The 15319-nt window shown below is 44.4% G+C and overlaps 1 protein-coding gene across 2 annotated transcripts in view; it reads left to right on the top strand.

Moving 5' to 3' along the window:
* The window catches only part of aldh16a1 (aldehyde dehydrogenase 16 family, member A1), a 97615-nt gene that overhangs the window by 59545 nt on the left and 22751 nt on the right, over positions 1–15319 (top strand). For both annotated transcript variants that reach the window (XM_059953980.1, XM_059953979.1), the window contains 6 exons: positions 1167–1303; positions 1560–1665; positions 2773–2933; positions 3017–3184; positions 7520–7724; positions 12584–12769. In XM_059953980.1, coding sequence (XP_059809963.1) covers positions 1167–1303; positions 1560–1665; positions 2773–2933; positions 3017–3184; positions 7520–7724; positions 12584–12769 — 963 coding nt within the window. The remainder of the gene's footprint in view (positions 1–1166; positions 1304–1559; positions 1666–2772; positions 2934–3016; positions 3185–7519; positions 7725–12583; positions 12770–15319) is intronic.

Genomic DNA, 15319 nt, shown 5'->3' with positions numbered 1-15319 from the left:
ACTAAAACACAGTTTTATGGTACTGTAGTAGTATTGGTAATGCTCTAATTTTTCTATGTCATTTAAATACATAATTTGTTACTCAGTTAAACTGTGGTTTGTCTTTTTTTAATATCATTTTTAACTATTTGGCTAATTGGAGCAGCTGCTTAACTGGACCAATTATATATTGGTTTAGATGTGTTCCAATTAACCAGAATCCACTGTGTATTTGATTAGTAAGGATGTCAAAAGCTATGGGTAGAAGGGAGGAGAATGAGGTTGAGGGGGAAAATAAATGAGCTGTTTCTGAATGGCAGAGCAGACTCAATGGGTGAATGATCTAATATCTGTTCCTAGGTCTTGTGGCTTTAAAACCCATGTAGTCACAGGGAGAACGTGCAAACTCCACTTAGTGCCAGAGGTCAAGACCGAACTCAAACTATGATGAGTTGGCTCTACCAGCTGTATCTCTGTGCTCCCCTCTTGACTGTAGGTGATACGCAAGTTAATCTTGTCTATTTCATGTTTTCCTAAAGCATCCTAACTTGTCACAAAGATGATTTGTACTTGGAGTTATTAGTATGCAGTAGTCAAGCTCCAAACAGGACAATTATTTGGATGTACCCAGTAAAAAGTGAATGCTCATTAGTAAGGATTCAAAGTGCATTTATCAAAGAATGTATAAATTATACCACCTTGAGATACGTCTGCTTACAAAACACAAAACCCAAAAGAAATAAATTTTTAAAAAGGCCAACAGCCAATGTGCAGAGAAAGAGAAAAAATAAACATAGATCAAGTAAACAATAAAAGCAAGCAACAACGTTCTGAATCAAACTAGTCCATAGTCCCGGAGCCTGGAACAGCCAGAGTAGGTCCGTGACCTCGGTCTCCATTCACACAGTGGGACAGGTGCTCTGGTTTCCTCCCACATTCCAAAGACAGTACAGGTTAGGGTTACTGAGTTGTGATCATACTATGTTGGCGCTGGAAGTGTGGCAACCCTTGCGGGCTGCCCAGCAGTATCCTTGCAATCGTTGCATTTCACTTTTTTTTGTTTTAATGTATGTGTGATAAATAAAGCTAATCTTTAAATCCTTAAATCTTTAAGCTAGTGAGTGTATCAGTGTTATAGATCACAGCTGTTTCTGAACTTAAGGAGCTTTTACCCCTTAATTCTTTAGATATTTGGACCAGTTCTGGTAGCCATGACTTTCCGCACTGCAAAGGAGGCTATTGCTTTGGCAAACAACTCCTCATACGGACTTGCAGGCAGCGTCTGGACTGAAAACCTGCCCTTGGCACTGGAGGTAGCGATGAGGTGATACAGCATGCTTTTGCTTATAATCTCCCCAATAGTGTCCTTTGCTTCACTCTCACTCTGTCACCCCCACCTTCCTCAACCCTTGCTCCCACCCCCACCGGCCTCCCTCACCCCCCCCCCCACTTCCTATTCCTCGTCCTTCCTTACTCCTGCCTTTCTTAGCTTGCTTTCCCTCTCTCGCCATTCCTTTGTGGGTAACTCTGGCCCTGCTTGTTTCTGGTGTTCCTGATTTATTAACAGACACTGTCTTTAGTTTGAAGGCTGGAGCAGTCTGGGTGAACGGGCACAACATGTTTGATGCTGCAGCTGGTTTTGGTGGCTATAAAGAGAGCGGCTTTGGACGAGACGGTGGGAAAGAGGTCAGTACTGGAATTACAAAGAAGCTAATGTGGAGCTTAAAGGCCACGGTTCCATTCATGAATGAATTATTTGATTGACTGCATTTGGACTAGAATACAATAAATTGGACTGGAATACAATAAATGTTCTCAATGGAAGTCAGATTTTTCTTGCTGCAACACAGAAGTTGGAAGTTTGATACTTGATGGGAGAGGAATGAGGAAAAAGTGGGTGAGGGGAGTCAGAAAACATGTCTCGTCTGTGAATTCCAAGAGAAAATGAGGAGGAACACAAAATTCAAGAAGAGACAAGTTGCCATCCTACATTGTAAACATTGCTGCCCATAGTGCTTTCCCCTTAGATTCCTTCTTTACCTCTCCTGCCTATCCCCTCCCTGCTTCCCCTCCCCCACCCCTTGATCTTTCCTCTGATTGGTTTTTCACCTGGCACCTTCCACCCTCCCCCCCCCCACCTTCTTTATAGGGCCCCTGCCCCGTCCTTCTTCAGTCCTGACGAAGGGTCTTGGCCCGAAACGTCGACTGCTCATTTCAACGGATGCTGCCCGACCTGCTGAGTTCATCCAGCTTGTTTGTACGTGTTTATTTGACCACAGCATCTGCAGTGTACTTTGTGTTCTGTGGGTAAGAGATTGCATTAATGCCAATCCCAAGGGTCTGCCTCTGAAGATTTAGCAAACTCCTTAGTAGCAATTATCCTAGATCCTCAAACTTTTAGTTCTTGCAGCACTTGAGTGATATCTGTGGTGTTCAGAGCATTGAGTTCATGAAGCAAGTCAAGAAAGTTGAAGTCGGATTTATTGTCATGTGCACAAGTGCAATGCAAAACTTACTTGCAGGCACAGAGCATCAGATACACAAGATCCACAAGAAAAACATGAACAGGCTCGATGGGCCAAATGGCTGATTTCTGCTCCTATGTCTTATGTGTCATAAATTACACACAATTTCCTCAAGAAAGAACACAATTAGAACAAAAATAAACAAGGTCCATTTTCGTACAAAGTCGTCGTCGTGCTTTACCAATCAATTGTGTTAGCTGGTGTGCAGCTCCATGAGTTCTTACCTGGACATTCATAGATGCCTTTCCATCCTCCCACACCCATCTAGGGCTTGTATGAGTACGTGCGGCCTGTTTGGGAGGAACGTCTTAACCCAAAGACAGTAGAGGTCAAGTACAAAACATTTGCATCAGTGCACGGAGCAGACCTTCCACCGATCCCAGGGCAGGCGACGCAGCCTGTGTTACTCCAGACCGATGCTATTCCAAGGTGGGAAAATGTGGAATTTGTGCCAATAAATCCAGCCATCTTCATATTCTCGTTTGACTTATGGCAGTTGTGTTTGTCTACAGTGTTGACCGTACATATAAAGTGTACTATGGAGGTGCTCAGAAGAGGCCTATTGGCATGTACTCACGGCCCATTTTTGACCACAAGGGTAAGGTGGTGGCTTATGTTGGTGACTGCACCAAGAAGGACGTTCGGAATGCAGTGGAGGCAGCTCATGCTGCAGCTCCAGGGTAAGTAGTGGTGACAGTTTAACCGTGGAATAGATCCACACTTTGCTGCTAATCCCCATTATTTTTATGGTTGTGATAGAGGCACCCTTGTATTTGCACATTTCCAGGTGGAGCATACACTCCAATTCAATTCAATTAATTTCTAATTTAATTGTCATTAAACCATACATGAATGCTCGTAAATGCAGTCAAACGAAACAGTGTTACATAGAACAGTACAGGCCCTTCGGCCCACAGTGCTGTGCCGACCCTTAAACCCTGCCTCCCATATAACCCCCCACCTTATATACCTCCTCCATATACCTGTCTTGTAGTCTCTTACTCTGGATTCAAGATGCAGAACGCAAGTACCAGCAGTCACAAGCAGCACAAAGTATCGCAATCACGCAATAAAAGAGTCCAAAACTACTGGTGCTAGCAAACACTGGTGGGGGGAGGCAGCACCAATTTCAGCCTGGATGTCGCATCACCCCCCCCCAGGAGACACTGGAGCTTGAGACCCACTCCTCACATATGCAAGATGAGCAAACACAGAGCATTAGCAAGATGCAACCGCAAAAGAAAAAAAATATGTATATTGTCCAGACCCTTCAGTCCATTGAAATCCCCACTAGGGCTTGTGCTGAGCGAACACTGGTAGGGGGAGAGGGTGGGTGGTGGAGCTCAGACTCCAGCCCTGATGCTGCAACACGCTGCTCCTGGCGGAGTGTACCGGCTCAGATGCCTCTCTGCCAGCGGCTGTAAAGCAGTGGATCCCGCGGCTTGAGGTCTCTCAGTCCAGAAGCTGCAGTTGACCACATCAGAACGTGTCTTCTGCCGAGTGAAGCACTGGGAGGGCAGCGCAGACTCCATCCTGGATGCCGCACCACACCGACCCCGGCTTTGCCGCACCACACCGACCCCGGCTTTGGCGCCCCTCTCTTGTAGCTGCAGACAGGCGATACCGTTGCTCGAGGCCCAGTCCTCACTCTTGCCAGGGCCACACAGCTACTCCACCTTCCGCCCTTTTCTCAGCTAATAAATCGACGAATCGGACCTGCGGCATACCAGAGTAACAGTGCCCAAAAAGGTCTCACGATCAGAAGAAAAGCGACCAAGACAGCCTCTGTTGACTCAGGCAGCAGCACGTTGCGCAACTCCTTCATTATCTCGAGCAATTCGCTGATTGTGTAGACTTGCAGTACTTTAAGTTCTTAATGTTTAGCAGAATCATGCCATCCAGCTGAGTACTCCCCAGTCTCCAAGGCAAGGATCGGTAAGGGTAAGGCTGTTTTCAGAGTACAATAACATTGGAAAAATGACCTTGAGCCCTGAGGTCTGTCCTACACCTTTATGAGAATTCACTAAAGACTTCAAGTTCAAGTTTATTGTCATTCAGCTGTACATGTTGATACAGCTAAAGGAAACTTTGTTCTTCTGGGGCTAAGGTGCAAAACCCAGTACCCGTGGTCATACAGCAGGTATAGTTACGATACAATACATATAGTTAAATGAAGTGCAATAAGGTCACTAAATAACTTTAGCACAAGTGGCATAGCCTGAAGATTGATCGTTCATTGATGTTGGCCTGGAGCCACGTTTCTTTGAGAACCAACATTCAGCAGTTCCTCATCTCGCTCTGGGTCGGTGAAGGTAGTCCAGTTTCTTTTCCAGGGACCGAACACTAAAGAGCAGTATTGATGAAAGAGCTGGCCTGCAGGGGTTCACCTAGCACGGATTCCTGCGCGCTACCACACTGTTTTCGGTGCTTCCAACCCTGGGTGCCCGTAAGAGGCAATGCTGCAGTGTGAAGACTTGGAGGGTCTGGTCCATGCAATAAGCCAAGGCTACACAGCTCCTCTACTGCGGTCTCGCTAATGAGCCGGACTTGCTGTAATTTGCATTATTAAATGGTGCTTTGAGTACAGAGTGGGCTTCCCCAGATGAAAGGACTGGAGCCTCGCTGAAATGCAAGGAAATAGTTTAAGATTCAAGATTAAGGTTTATTTGACAAGCATACAGTGAACTGCATCATTTACACTAACAAGCAACAAGGATGTGCTGAGGGCAGCCCACTATGTTGGCCACCCATTCTATCATTGACAAAGCACGTCCACAATGCTTGGCAGAACTGCACAGACCTCCACAAGCAATAGAAAAATAGCAGCAAAACAAGCCCCATTCCTCCCTCCCCAACTCACACGCATACACCCAGGACAGGCCTCCAGCAGAATCTCACTTGCAGACATTGGGCTTTGTCTTCCCCAGCGCACCTGCAGAGACTTGCAGACTAAATTTTCAAATTGACTCTTGGACCTTGACCCTTGGCGTTGATCCCAGAAAACACTGATCACCAAACGCTAGGCCTCAAACTCCGGACTTGTCAATAACAGTACCCCAATCACTAGGCCTTGAATTTTGGACATGCTGATGATGGGGCCCTGAAAACCAGGTCTCAAACTTTGAACTCTGGCAAGTTTGGAGCTGGTGGGAGTTGATGCCAATGTTAGAAGCGGGATAAATGCAGAATTAGTGTAAGTAGGTGGTTGGTGCTAACCTGGTTTCTCAATAATTCTCTATGGCAATTGCTTCTAGATCTGTTGTTAATTAGAAATCTAAAAGAGAAATAAAGAAAAATGGATGAAGATGAAAATGGATAATTTAATAATCAGATTCCTCCTTTGTCAACCCTTTACCTCTTCTTCCTATCACCTCCCAGCATTTCACTCCATTCCCCCCCCCACCCTCCGCCTTCCTCCTCACCAGATCACCTGCCAGTTAGTACTCTTTCCCCTTCCCCACCCTTTTCCAGTCCTGACCCAAAGCATTGACTGTTTATTCCCCTCTATCGATGCTGCCTGACTTGCAGAGTTCCTTCAACATTTCGTGTTTATTGCTTTGGTCGTTTGCTAATTGGTTTATTATTCAAAGTTCAAAGTTAAACTTATTATTAGAGTACATATATGTCCCCACATACAACCCTGACATTCCTTGTCCTGCGGGCATACTTAGCAAATCTATAGTATAGTAACTAAACAGGATCAATGATCAACAAACTGTGTAATTGCAATTATAAATAAATAGCAATAAATAACGAGCATGAAATAACAAGATAGAGTCCTTAAAGTGAGATAGTCAGTTATGGGAACACCAGAAATAGAATGAATGTAGTTTTTCCCTTTTGTTGAAGTATCTGATGGTTGAGGGGTAGTAACTATTCTTGAACGTGGTGGTGCGAGTCCTGAGGCCCTTGTACCTTCTACCTGATGGCAGCAGTGAGAAAAGAGCATGGCCTGGCGGTGAGGGATCTTTGATGATGGTTGCTGCTTTTCTACAGCAATGTTTCATGTGGATGTGCTCAGTGGTTGGGAGGGCTTTACCTGTGATGTACCGGGCCAAATCCGCTACCTTTTGTAGGATTTTCTGCTCAAGGACATTTGTGTTTTCGTACCAGGAAGTAATGCAGCCAGTCAGTACAATTTCCACCACACTTCTGTAGAAATTTGCCAAGGTTTTTGATGACGTGTTGAAATTCCGCATGTAAGCAAGTTTGCATGTCATCCAGACAGATCATTCCAAGCACAAATATGCAGAGGGGAATACAAGATGAAAACAATAAAATAAAGCAGAATATAGTGTTAAAGTTACAGAGAACAAGCAAGGGCCATAACAACGTAAGCTGAGAGAACAAGGGTTCATTTTAATCATACAAGAGATCTGTTCCGGAGTTTTGTAACAGCAGGGTAGAGATTGTACTTGACCCTGGTGGTACATATTCTGAATGGCTGGTACCTTCTTTCTGGTGATGGGAAGGGGGAGGAGAGAATGACCAAGGTGGGGAGGGGTCTTTGATTATATTGGCGAAGTTCACGTCGGTTGGAATCACACTAAATAATAGAACAACAGTGATCTTCTCACATGATCCACCCCGATAATTTGGATTAATTGGAATCGGGTTGTTGCTGAAAGTGATCAGTAATAAATTGGATGATAATCTAAAGAAGAAACGATAAAGATATAACGGTGAGCTTTATTTGTCACACGTGCATTGAAACGTACATTTGAAATGCGCCATTCTATTCAAAGTCCAACATAGGCCAAGGATGTGTCGGGGGCAGCCTGCAAGAGTTGCAATGCTTCTCGCGCAAGCAGCATGCCCACATTTTAATAACCATAACCTGTACGTCTAAGGGGGAACTGGAACACTCTGTGATCACGGGGAGGAGCACGTCCAGACAGTGGCAGGAATTGAATCCCGACCTTACAGCTGATGCCATAAAGCGGTCCGCTAGCCACCACGCTACAGTGCAGATAGCCGAAGGCATGACAGTGAAATACTTTGTTTCATTTTTGCAGCTGGGGGAAGCGAGCTGCCCACAACCGGGCTCAGATCATCTACTATTTGGCTGAGAACCTGGAGTTGCGTCGGCACGAGGTGTCTCAAGGACTGAGTTCTCTGACTGGCGTCGGTATCGAGGAGGCTGGATGGGAAGTAGATGCCTGTATCGAGAGACTATTCTATTGGGCCGCCTATTGTGACAAGTACGGGGGCACTGTCCAGGTGAGAATGCTAAAGTGTATGTCATCCATGCAGGGACGAATGAAATAGTTTTCATGTTTCATTATGACATAGGAGATTATTTGGTCCATTGAGTCTGTGTTGACTCTAAGCAATCCCATTCCTTAACTAATGTTCCTTTTAACATACTCTCCCACATTCCCATCAACTATCCCCTGGGTTTGACAACTTAGCTCCACGTTAGGGTCTATTTATCATGGCCAATGTGACTTCGGGGTGTGTAACCAGAGCTCCATTGGGCAAGCCCATATGGTCACAAAGAGAACATGCAAATGGTGCACAAATGTGGGGATTATGTTCCAAAGACATGAGGCAATGTTGCCACTCTATAAAACTCTGGTAAGACCACGCTTGGTATATTGTGTTCAGTTCTGGCTCCCCCATTGGATGTTGGCACTTTAGGGGGTGTGCAAAGAGGATTTACCAGGATGCTGTGTGGATTAGAGAGTATGTCGTATGAGGGCACATTTAGTGAGCGAAGGAGCATGAAAGGTGACTTGATAGGGGTGTACAAGATGATAAGAGGCATAGATTGAGTGGATAGCCAGAGGTGTTTTCCCAGGGCGTAATAGCAAGAGGGCATAACTTTAAGATGATTGGGGTAAGTATAGGGGGAACGTCAGAGGTAAGTTTTTTTTTTACACAGGGATTCGTAAGTGCATTGAAAGTGCTGCAGGTGTGGTGGTAGGGGCATTTAAGAAACTCTCAGAAAAGCACATGGGTGAAAGAAAATGGATGGTTATTTAAAAGGGAAGCGTTAGATTGATCTTGGAGTAGCTCATAATGTCAACACAACATTGTGAGCTGAAGGGTTTGTAATTTGGTATTGTGTTCTATATCACTGAAGGACGGTCAGGTCGGAACCTGGGTTGCCGGAGCTGAGAAATTCCTGTGCTACCCACAGAGGCCTAGTCACCCCTCCAGTCGAGATTATATTCCCAAATCAGGATAACGTACATTTTTGAGGAACATCCATTTTGTGGTATTGGATGGCTGGTGCCGCTCGTATGGTAAATGCTGCCCAGTTAGGAGGTGCTAGCAGTGCAGCTGCAGCAAGTGACTGCAGCGCATTTTATTGAATTTGCACACTGCAGCTACTGCACTGGTGCAGTGCGTAAATGCTTATAGTGGTGGCTGCTGTCACTAATCATGGTGGTTATTTGTTCATAGTAATGTGGAGCATAAAACATTACACCGTAGAGGATGGTTACATGTATAGGAAAGGTTTAAAGGAATATGAGACTGGCTTGGGCAACATGAACAAGTAGGGTCTTTTCCATGCTAGATGACTCTTAACGAAGACCACAGCACATTGAGGTGTTTATAAGTTATTACTTGACCCTTGCCAGGGTAGATGTATCCAATTTCACATATCATGCTTTGTAAACTATGTTAAGGCCTCAGCATGACTGAGGTTCTACCAGCGATAATTACTTCAATTACAGAGAGAGAAGCTGTGGCTTTTCTTTGTGCAGATAATGCCTTGACTGTGTTGAATAAAGGAACTGACTGGATAATCTACTCCAAAATGGCAAAGTCCATTTGGGGCAGACAGTCACTTCTTGTACTGTAGCAGTTCACCAATTCCATTGATTTTATCTTAAAATAAAATATTAAAGAAAGGTTTAATAAGTGTCCATATGCATGGGAGGTAAAAACTTCCCAGGAAGGGCAGGAGCAATGTATGAGCTGGGAAAAATATGCTTTAGTCTTGAATTTGGTTATAGTCTAGTAATGGTTGACAATTTCGACAATTCCTAATCCCAACCTCCACAGCACCCCACATCCCCACAGATGGCGCTTGACCCACTAAGTTTTCCAGCAGATTGTTTGTTGCTCCTGGTTCCAGCATCCATAGTTTCAACTATACCACTGAAATTGTGAACTTTGACAATTATGTTTGAGAGGTAACTCCAGACATATCGAGTTTCCTACATCTGGTCAGGGTGAGGTCAGTGGCTAGTGACAAAGCTTGTATAGATGCAGAGTGGAGATTATCAAGACTGGTATTGCACTTCGGAAGGACAAACCAAGGTAGAACATACAAGGTAAATGGTAGAGCACTGAGGAGTGCAGTAGAACAGAGGGATCTAGGAGTACTGATACAAAATTCCCTAAAAGTGGCGTCACAGGTAGATAGGGTCGTAAAGAGAGCTTTTGGTACATTGGCCTTTATAAATCAAAGTATTGAGTATAAGAGTTGGAATGTTATGGTGAGGTTGTATAAGACATTGGTTAGGCCGAATTTGGAGTATTGTGTGCAGTTTTGGTCACCGAATTACAGGAAGGATATTAATAAGGTTGAAAGAGTGCAGAGAAGGTTTACAAGGATGTTGCCAGGACTTGAGAAACTGAGTTACAGAGAAAGGTTGAATAGGTGGACTTTATTCCCTGGATTGTAGAAGAATGAGGCGAGACTTGATTGAGGTGTATAAAATTAGATAGAGTGAATGCAAGCAGGCTTTTTCCACTGAGGCTAGGGGAGAAAAAAAAACAGAACATGGATTAAGGATGAAGAGGGAAAAGTTTAAAGGGAGCAGTGGGGGGGGGGGGCTTCTTCACACAGAGTGGTGGGAGTGTGGAATGAGCTGCCATTTGAAGTGGTGAATGCAGGTTCACTTTTAACATTTTAAGAAAAACTTGGACAAGTACATAGATGAGAGGTGTATGGAGGGATATGGGCCAGGTGCAGGTCAGTGGGACTAGGCAGAAAAATGGTTTGGCACAGCCAAGAAGGGCCAAAAGGCCTGTTTCTGTGCTGTAATGTTCTATGGTTGCATATCAGCCTGGTATGGAAACACCAATGCTCAAGACAGAAAAGCCTGCAACAAATGCTGACAACGGCCAGTCCATCACAGGAAAAGCCCTTCCCACCATTGAGCTCATCTACAATGGACACTGCCACAAGAAAGCAGTATCCATCATCAAGATCTACCATCTGCCAGACAATGCTCTCTTCTCACTACTACTGCTGGAAGAAGTACAGATGCTTTATGTCCCACAACACCTGGGTTAGGAACGCAAACACGAGGAAATCTGCAGATGCTGGAAATTCAAGCAACACACACAAAATGCTGGTGGGACGCAGCAGGCCAGGCAGCATCTATAGGGAGAAGCACTGTCGATGTTTCGGGCTGAGACCCTTCGTCAGGGCTAACTGAAAGTAAAGATAGTAAGAGATTGAAAGTAGGAGGGGGTGGGGTGAAGCTGAGAGCCAGAAAGGTGATTGGCAAAAGGGATACAGAGCTGGAGAAGGGAAAGGATCATGGGACGGGAGGTCTAGGGAGAAGGAAAGGGGGAGGGGAGCACCAGAGGGAGATGGAGAACAGGCAAAGAGTGATGGGCAGAGAGAGAAAGGGAAAAAAAGGAGGGGGGAAATAAATAAATCAGAGATGGTGTAAGAAGGGGAGGAGGGGCATTAACGGAAATTAGAGAAATCAATGTTCATGCCATCAGGTTGGAGGCTACCCAGACTGAATATAAGGTGTTGTTCATCCAACCTGAGCGTGGCTTCATCTTGACGGTAGAGGAGGCCATGGATAGACATATCAGAATGGGAATGGGACGTGGAATTAAAATGTGTGGCCACTGGGAGATCCTGCTTTCTCTGGCGGACAGAGCGTAGGTGTTCAGCGAAACAGTCTCCCAGTCTGCGTCGGGTCTCACCAATATGTAAAAGGCTGCACCAGGAGTACTGGACACAGTATACCACACCAGCCGACTCACCTGGAAGGACTGTCTGGGGCCCTGAATGGTGGTGAGGGAGGAAGTGTAAGGGCAGGTGTAGCACTTGTTACGCTTACAAGGATAAGAGCCAGGAGGGAGATCGGTGGGATGGGATTGAGGGGGACGAGTGGACAAGGGAGTCATGTAGGGAGCGATCCCTGCGGAAAGCAGAAAGAGGGGTTACCAGGTTTAGGAGCAGCTATTATGTTCAACTATCAGGCTCCTGAATCAGCGTGGATAACTTAACTCACCTCAACACTGAATCGATTTTCACAACCTATTGACTCACCTTAAGTACTCTACAGCATGTCCGTAGTATTATTTATTTATATTTGTTCTTTTGTATCTGCAGTTTGTCGACATTTGCACATTGTTTGCTTGCCAGTCTTTGTGTGTAGTATTTATTTCTTTTGTATTTCTTTGTTCTACTGTGATTGTTTGCAAGAAGATCAGTCTCGGGATAGTATACAGTGAAATTTATGTATGGGTAGCAAATTCACTTTAAACTTTGAAGTTTAGTTGATACAGAGCCTTTGGCTGATGTGTGCTTACTGCAGGGTCACTGTCTTGGACTCGTCAGTGAACAAGGTGAAAGCAACTCCAAGTGGGAAAACCTGGAGGTGAATGCTTCAAGTAGGCTGAAGTATATATTTAGCTCTTGGGATGAATTAGCACTGACAAAATCATCTTTCGAGCTGCACCATTCTGTGGCTGATATATCTAGATTAGATTGCTTAGTATTTCAGGTGATACGCCTTTGTATGAAAGTTTATGAACTTTCCAGGGTATTCAGGAGCGCTGAGTCATTTTTACATTACAAACTTACTGTTTACTGGAGATAACAATCTGCTTGTTCAATTCTCTTTATTGTGTAAAGCCTATTGAAGGATTTTGGCCCGAAATGTTGCCCATTTATTCCTCTCCATCCATGCTGCCTGACCTGCTGAGTTCCTCCAGCATTTTGAGTCTTACAGTGGATTTCCAGCATCTGTAGAATCTCTTGTGTTGTACTGCCTCAATCCTTTCAATGCGGTAGAGTTTTCTCAAGTATTTAAGGTTCAGTGTTAGAAGGGCTAAGAGGTGTCAGCAATAAAACAAGTTTGTTTCTCTTTCAGGAGACGCAGCTTTATGGAGCGACAATCATGATTCGAGAGTCCGTTGGGGTGATAGGCATTGCGTGCCCAGATGAGACCCCTCTGCTCAGCTTTGTCAGTCTCTTCGCCCCGGCGATCGTTCGAGGGAATGTGGTTGTCATTGTCCCCAGTGAGAGGTATCCTCTGCCAGCTTTGGAACTCTATCAGGTACAGACAATTAGAACCTAATTTGGTTTGTGCTGCGATAATTGAACCGTTGCATAGCCTCTACTTAGAACTTCTCACAGTCACACTTCACTTACTGCAGTAAAACTGATAGTTATAGAACACTACCATAAATGTTAAATGTGGCACTCAAACCCATATCAACTACTACTGCTGTACCCGCGCCCCCCTCTGAGTGAAGAAGTTCCCCTCATGTTCTCCTTAAATATTTCTCCTTTCACCCTAAACCCTTGACCTCTAGTTATAGTCTCACCTAACCTCAGGGGAAAAAGCCTGCATGTATTTATCCTTTCTATATCCCTCAATTTTGTAAACCTCTCATTTTCCTGGTGCTCCATATGAAGTCCTAGCCTATTTAACCTTTTCCTATAACTCAAGTTCTCAAGTCCCAGCATTTTTGTAAATTTTCTCTGCACTCTTTCAATCTTTTTGATATCTTCTTAAAGGCAGGTGACAACAACTGCTCAAAATTTGCCTTCACCAACATTTTACAAAACTTCAACATGACATCCCAACTCTTGCACTCAGTACTCTGATTAATGAAGGCCAATTTGTCAAAAGCTCTGTTTACGGCCCTATCTATCTGTGATGCCACTTTAAAGGAATTATTAATCTGTATTCCCAAATACTTCTGTTTTACCGTTATTCCTCAGTGCCCTTCCATTCACTGTGTATGTCCTACCCTGGTTTTTTTTCTCCCAATTTGTAACACCTCACACTTGTCTGCATTTTCAGCCTAATTTTCTGACTGGTTGAGATCATGCTTAAGGCTTTGATAGCCTTTCTTTCTGTCCACTACATCCCCAGTGTTGGTGTCATCCACAAATTTGCTGATCCAGTTTACCACATTATCATCCAGATCATTAATATGGATGACTAACAACAGTGGACCCAGCACCGATCCCTGTGGCACACCACTGATCACACTCAGAGAGACTCAGAGAGCCTCAGAGAGACTGTCATCTACTACCACTCTCTGGCTTCTCCCACTCCAATGCTGAATCCAGTTACTAGCTCATCTTGAATGCCAAGCGACTGAACTTTCTGGCCTCCCATGTGGGACCTTGTCAAATGATGAAGTCCATATAGGCAATGTCCACCCCATTTTCTTCATCAACATTCCTTGTAACCTCAAAAAACTCTTAAGATTGGTTAGACATGACCTAGCACGCACTAAGCGATATCCCTGTTTATCCAAATATTTCTATGCCCTGTATTTTATAATACTTTCCAATAATTTATCCACAACTGATCTCAGGCTCACTGCCCTTTTGTTTCTTGGTTTGTTCTTAAAACCTTTCTGGAGCAATGGGACAACATATACTATCTTCCTGTCCTCCAGTGCTCACCTGTGGCCCCTGGAATTTCAGTACTAACCTTCCAAAATGTCTGAGGGAACACCTCATCAGGCCCTGGATATCTCTCCACCCTTTGCCCCCTCTCCACCCCCCAACAAAACACTCTACTTTTGTTTCATCTATGTGCTTATCTTAGAGTTTCTTAAATGGCCCTAATGTATCTGCCTCTACCACCACCCCTGGCAGAGTGTGGTGGGTGCATGGGACATCCTGCCTGAGGTGATGGTAGACACAGATACAATAGGGGTGTTTAAAGAACTATTAGGCACATGGATGAAGAAAAATGGAGGGCTATGTGGGAGGGAAGGGTGAAATTGATATTTGAGTAGATTAAAAGTTCAGCACAACATTGTGGGCTGAAGGGCTTGCACTGTGCTGTCCTTTTCTGTGTTCTACATTCTTTTTATGTAATGGGCTCTTATTTCTTAAGGGCTGTGGTAATTTTTCCGTCTGGGTCGCCCTAGATATTCCTGCACTGGATCTGGTCGAACAGTTGTTTCTGCCTCTATCTAAAAGCCCATGTTGAAAAGCTGAGGTAGCAATTAGTTGTGAGGACAAGAGTGAGATTAACTCAAGCAGCTTCAAATTCAGAATCAGAATCAGAATCAGGATTATTATTGATGTTTGTCGTGAAATCTGTTATTTTGCAGCAGCTCTGGAGTGCAATACATAAAATGGCTATAATTTACAAAATTTCATAAATAAATGCGAAAGACTAATAATGAGGTAGTCTTCATGGTTACATGGACCATCAGGAATCTGATGGTGGAGGGGAAGAAGCTATTCTTAAAACATTGAGTGTGGGTCTTAAGGCTCAACACAAGGAGGACATATCCCGACCCTCAGTGGCATCTTGCAATCCTGTGCATTGCAGGCCCCGCACCAGTCAGAATGTTCTACACAGTATAACTGTAGAAATTTGCAGAAGTCTTTGGTGACATACCAGTCTCCTCAAACTTTTAATGAGGTAGAGCTGCTGTCAGAGCACACAGATGGACTAAACATTTGCCCTGGGCGCTCATCATAGAGTGGTTTCTTAGAATGAGAGATCTAAAGAGTGGTTGATTATAGTTAGTACCTGCAGTGTAAGTTTTGCATGGCCTTCTCTTCATGCTGTTATCAAGCAGGAGATGCAGGAGACTAAGGTTCAACAACAGCTTCTTTCCCACAAGTT

Source organism: Hypanus sabinus, chromosome 29 (genome assembly GCF_030144855.1).
Source record: "Hypanus sabinus isolate sHypSab1 chromosome 29, sHypSab1.hap1, whole genome shotgun sequence".
Taxonomy (NCBI): Eukaryota; Metazoa; Chordata; class Chondrichthyes; order Myliobatiformes; family Dasyatidae; genus Hypanus; species Hypanus sabinus.
Note: the sequence above shows the minus strand (reverse complement) of the source record. Positions and strands in the feature narration are given on the sequence as shown.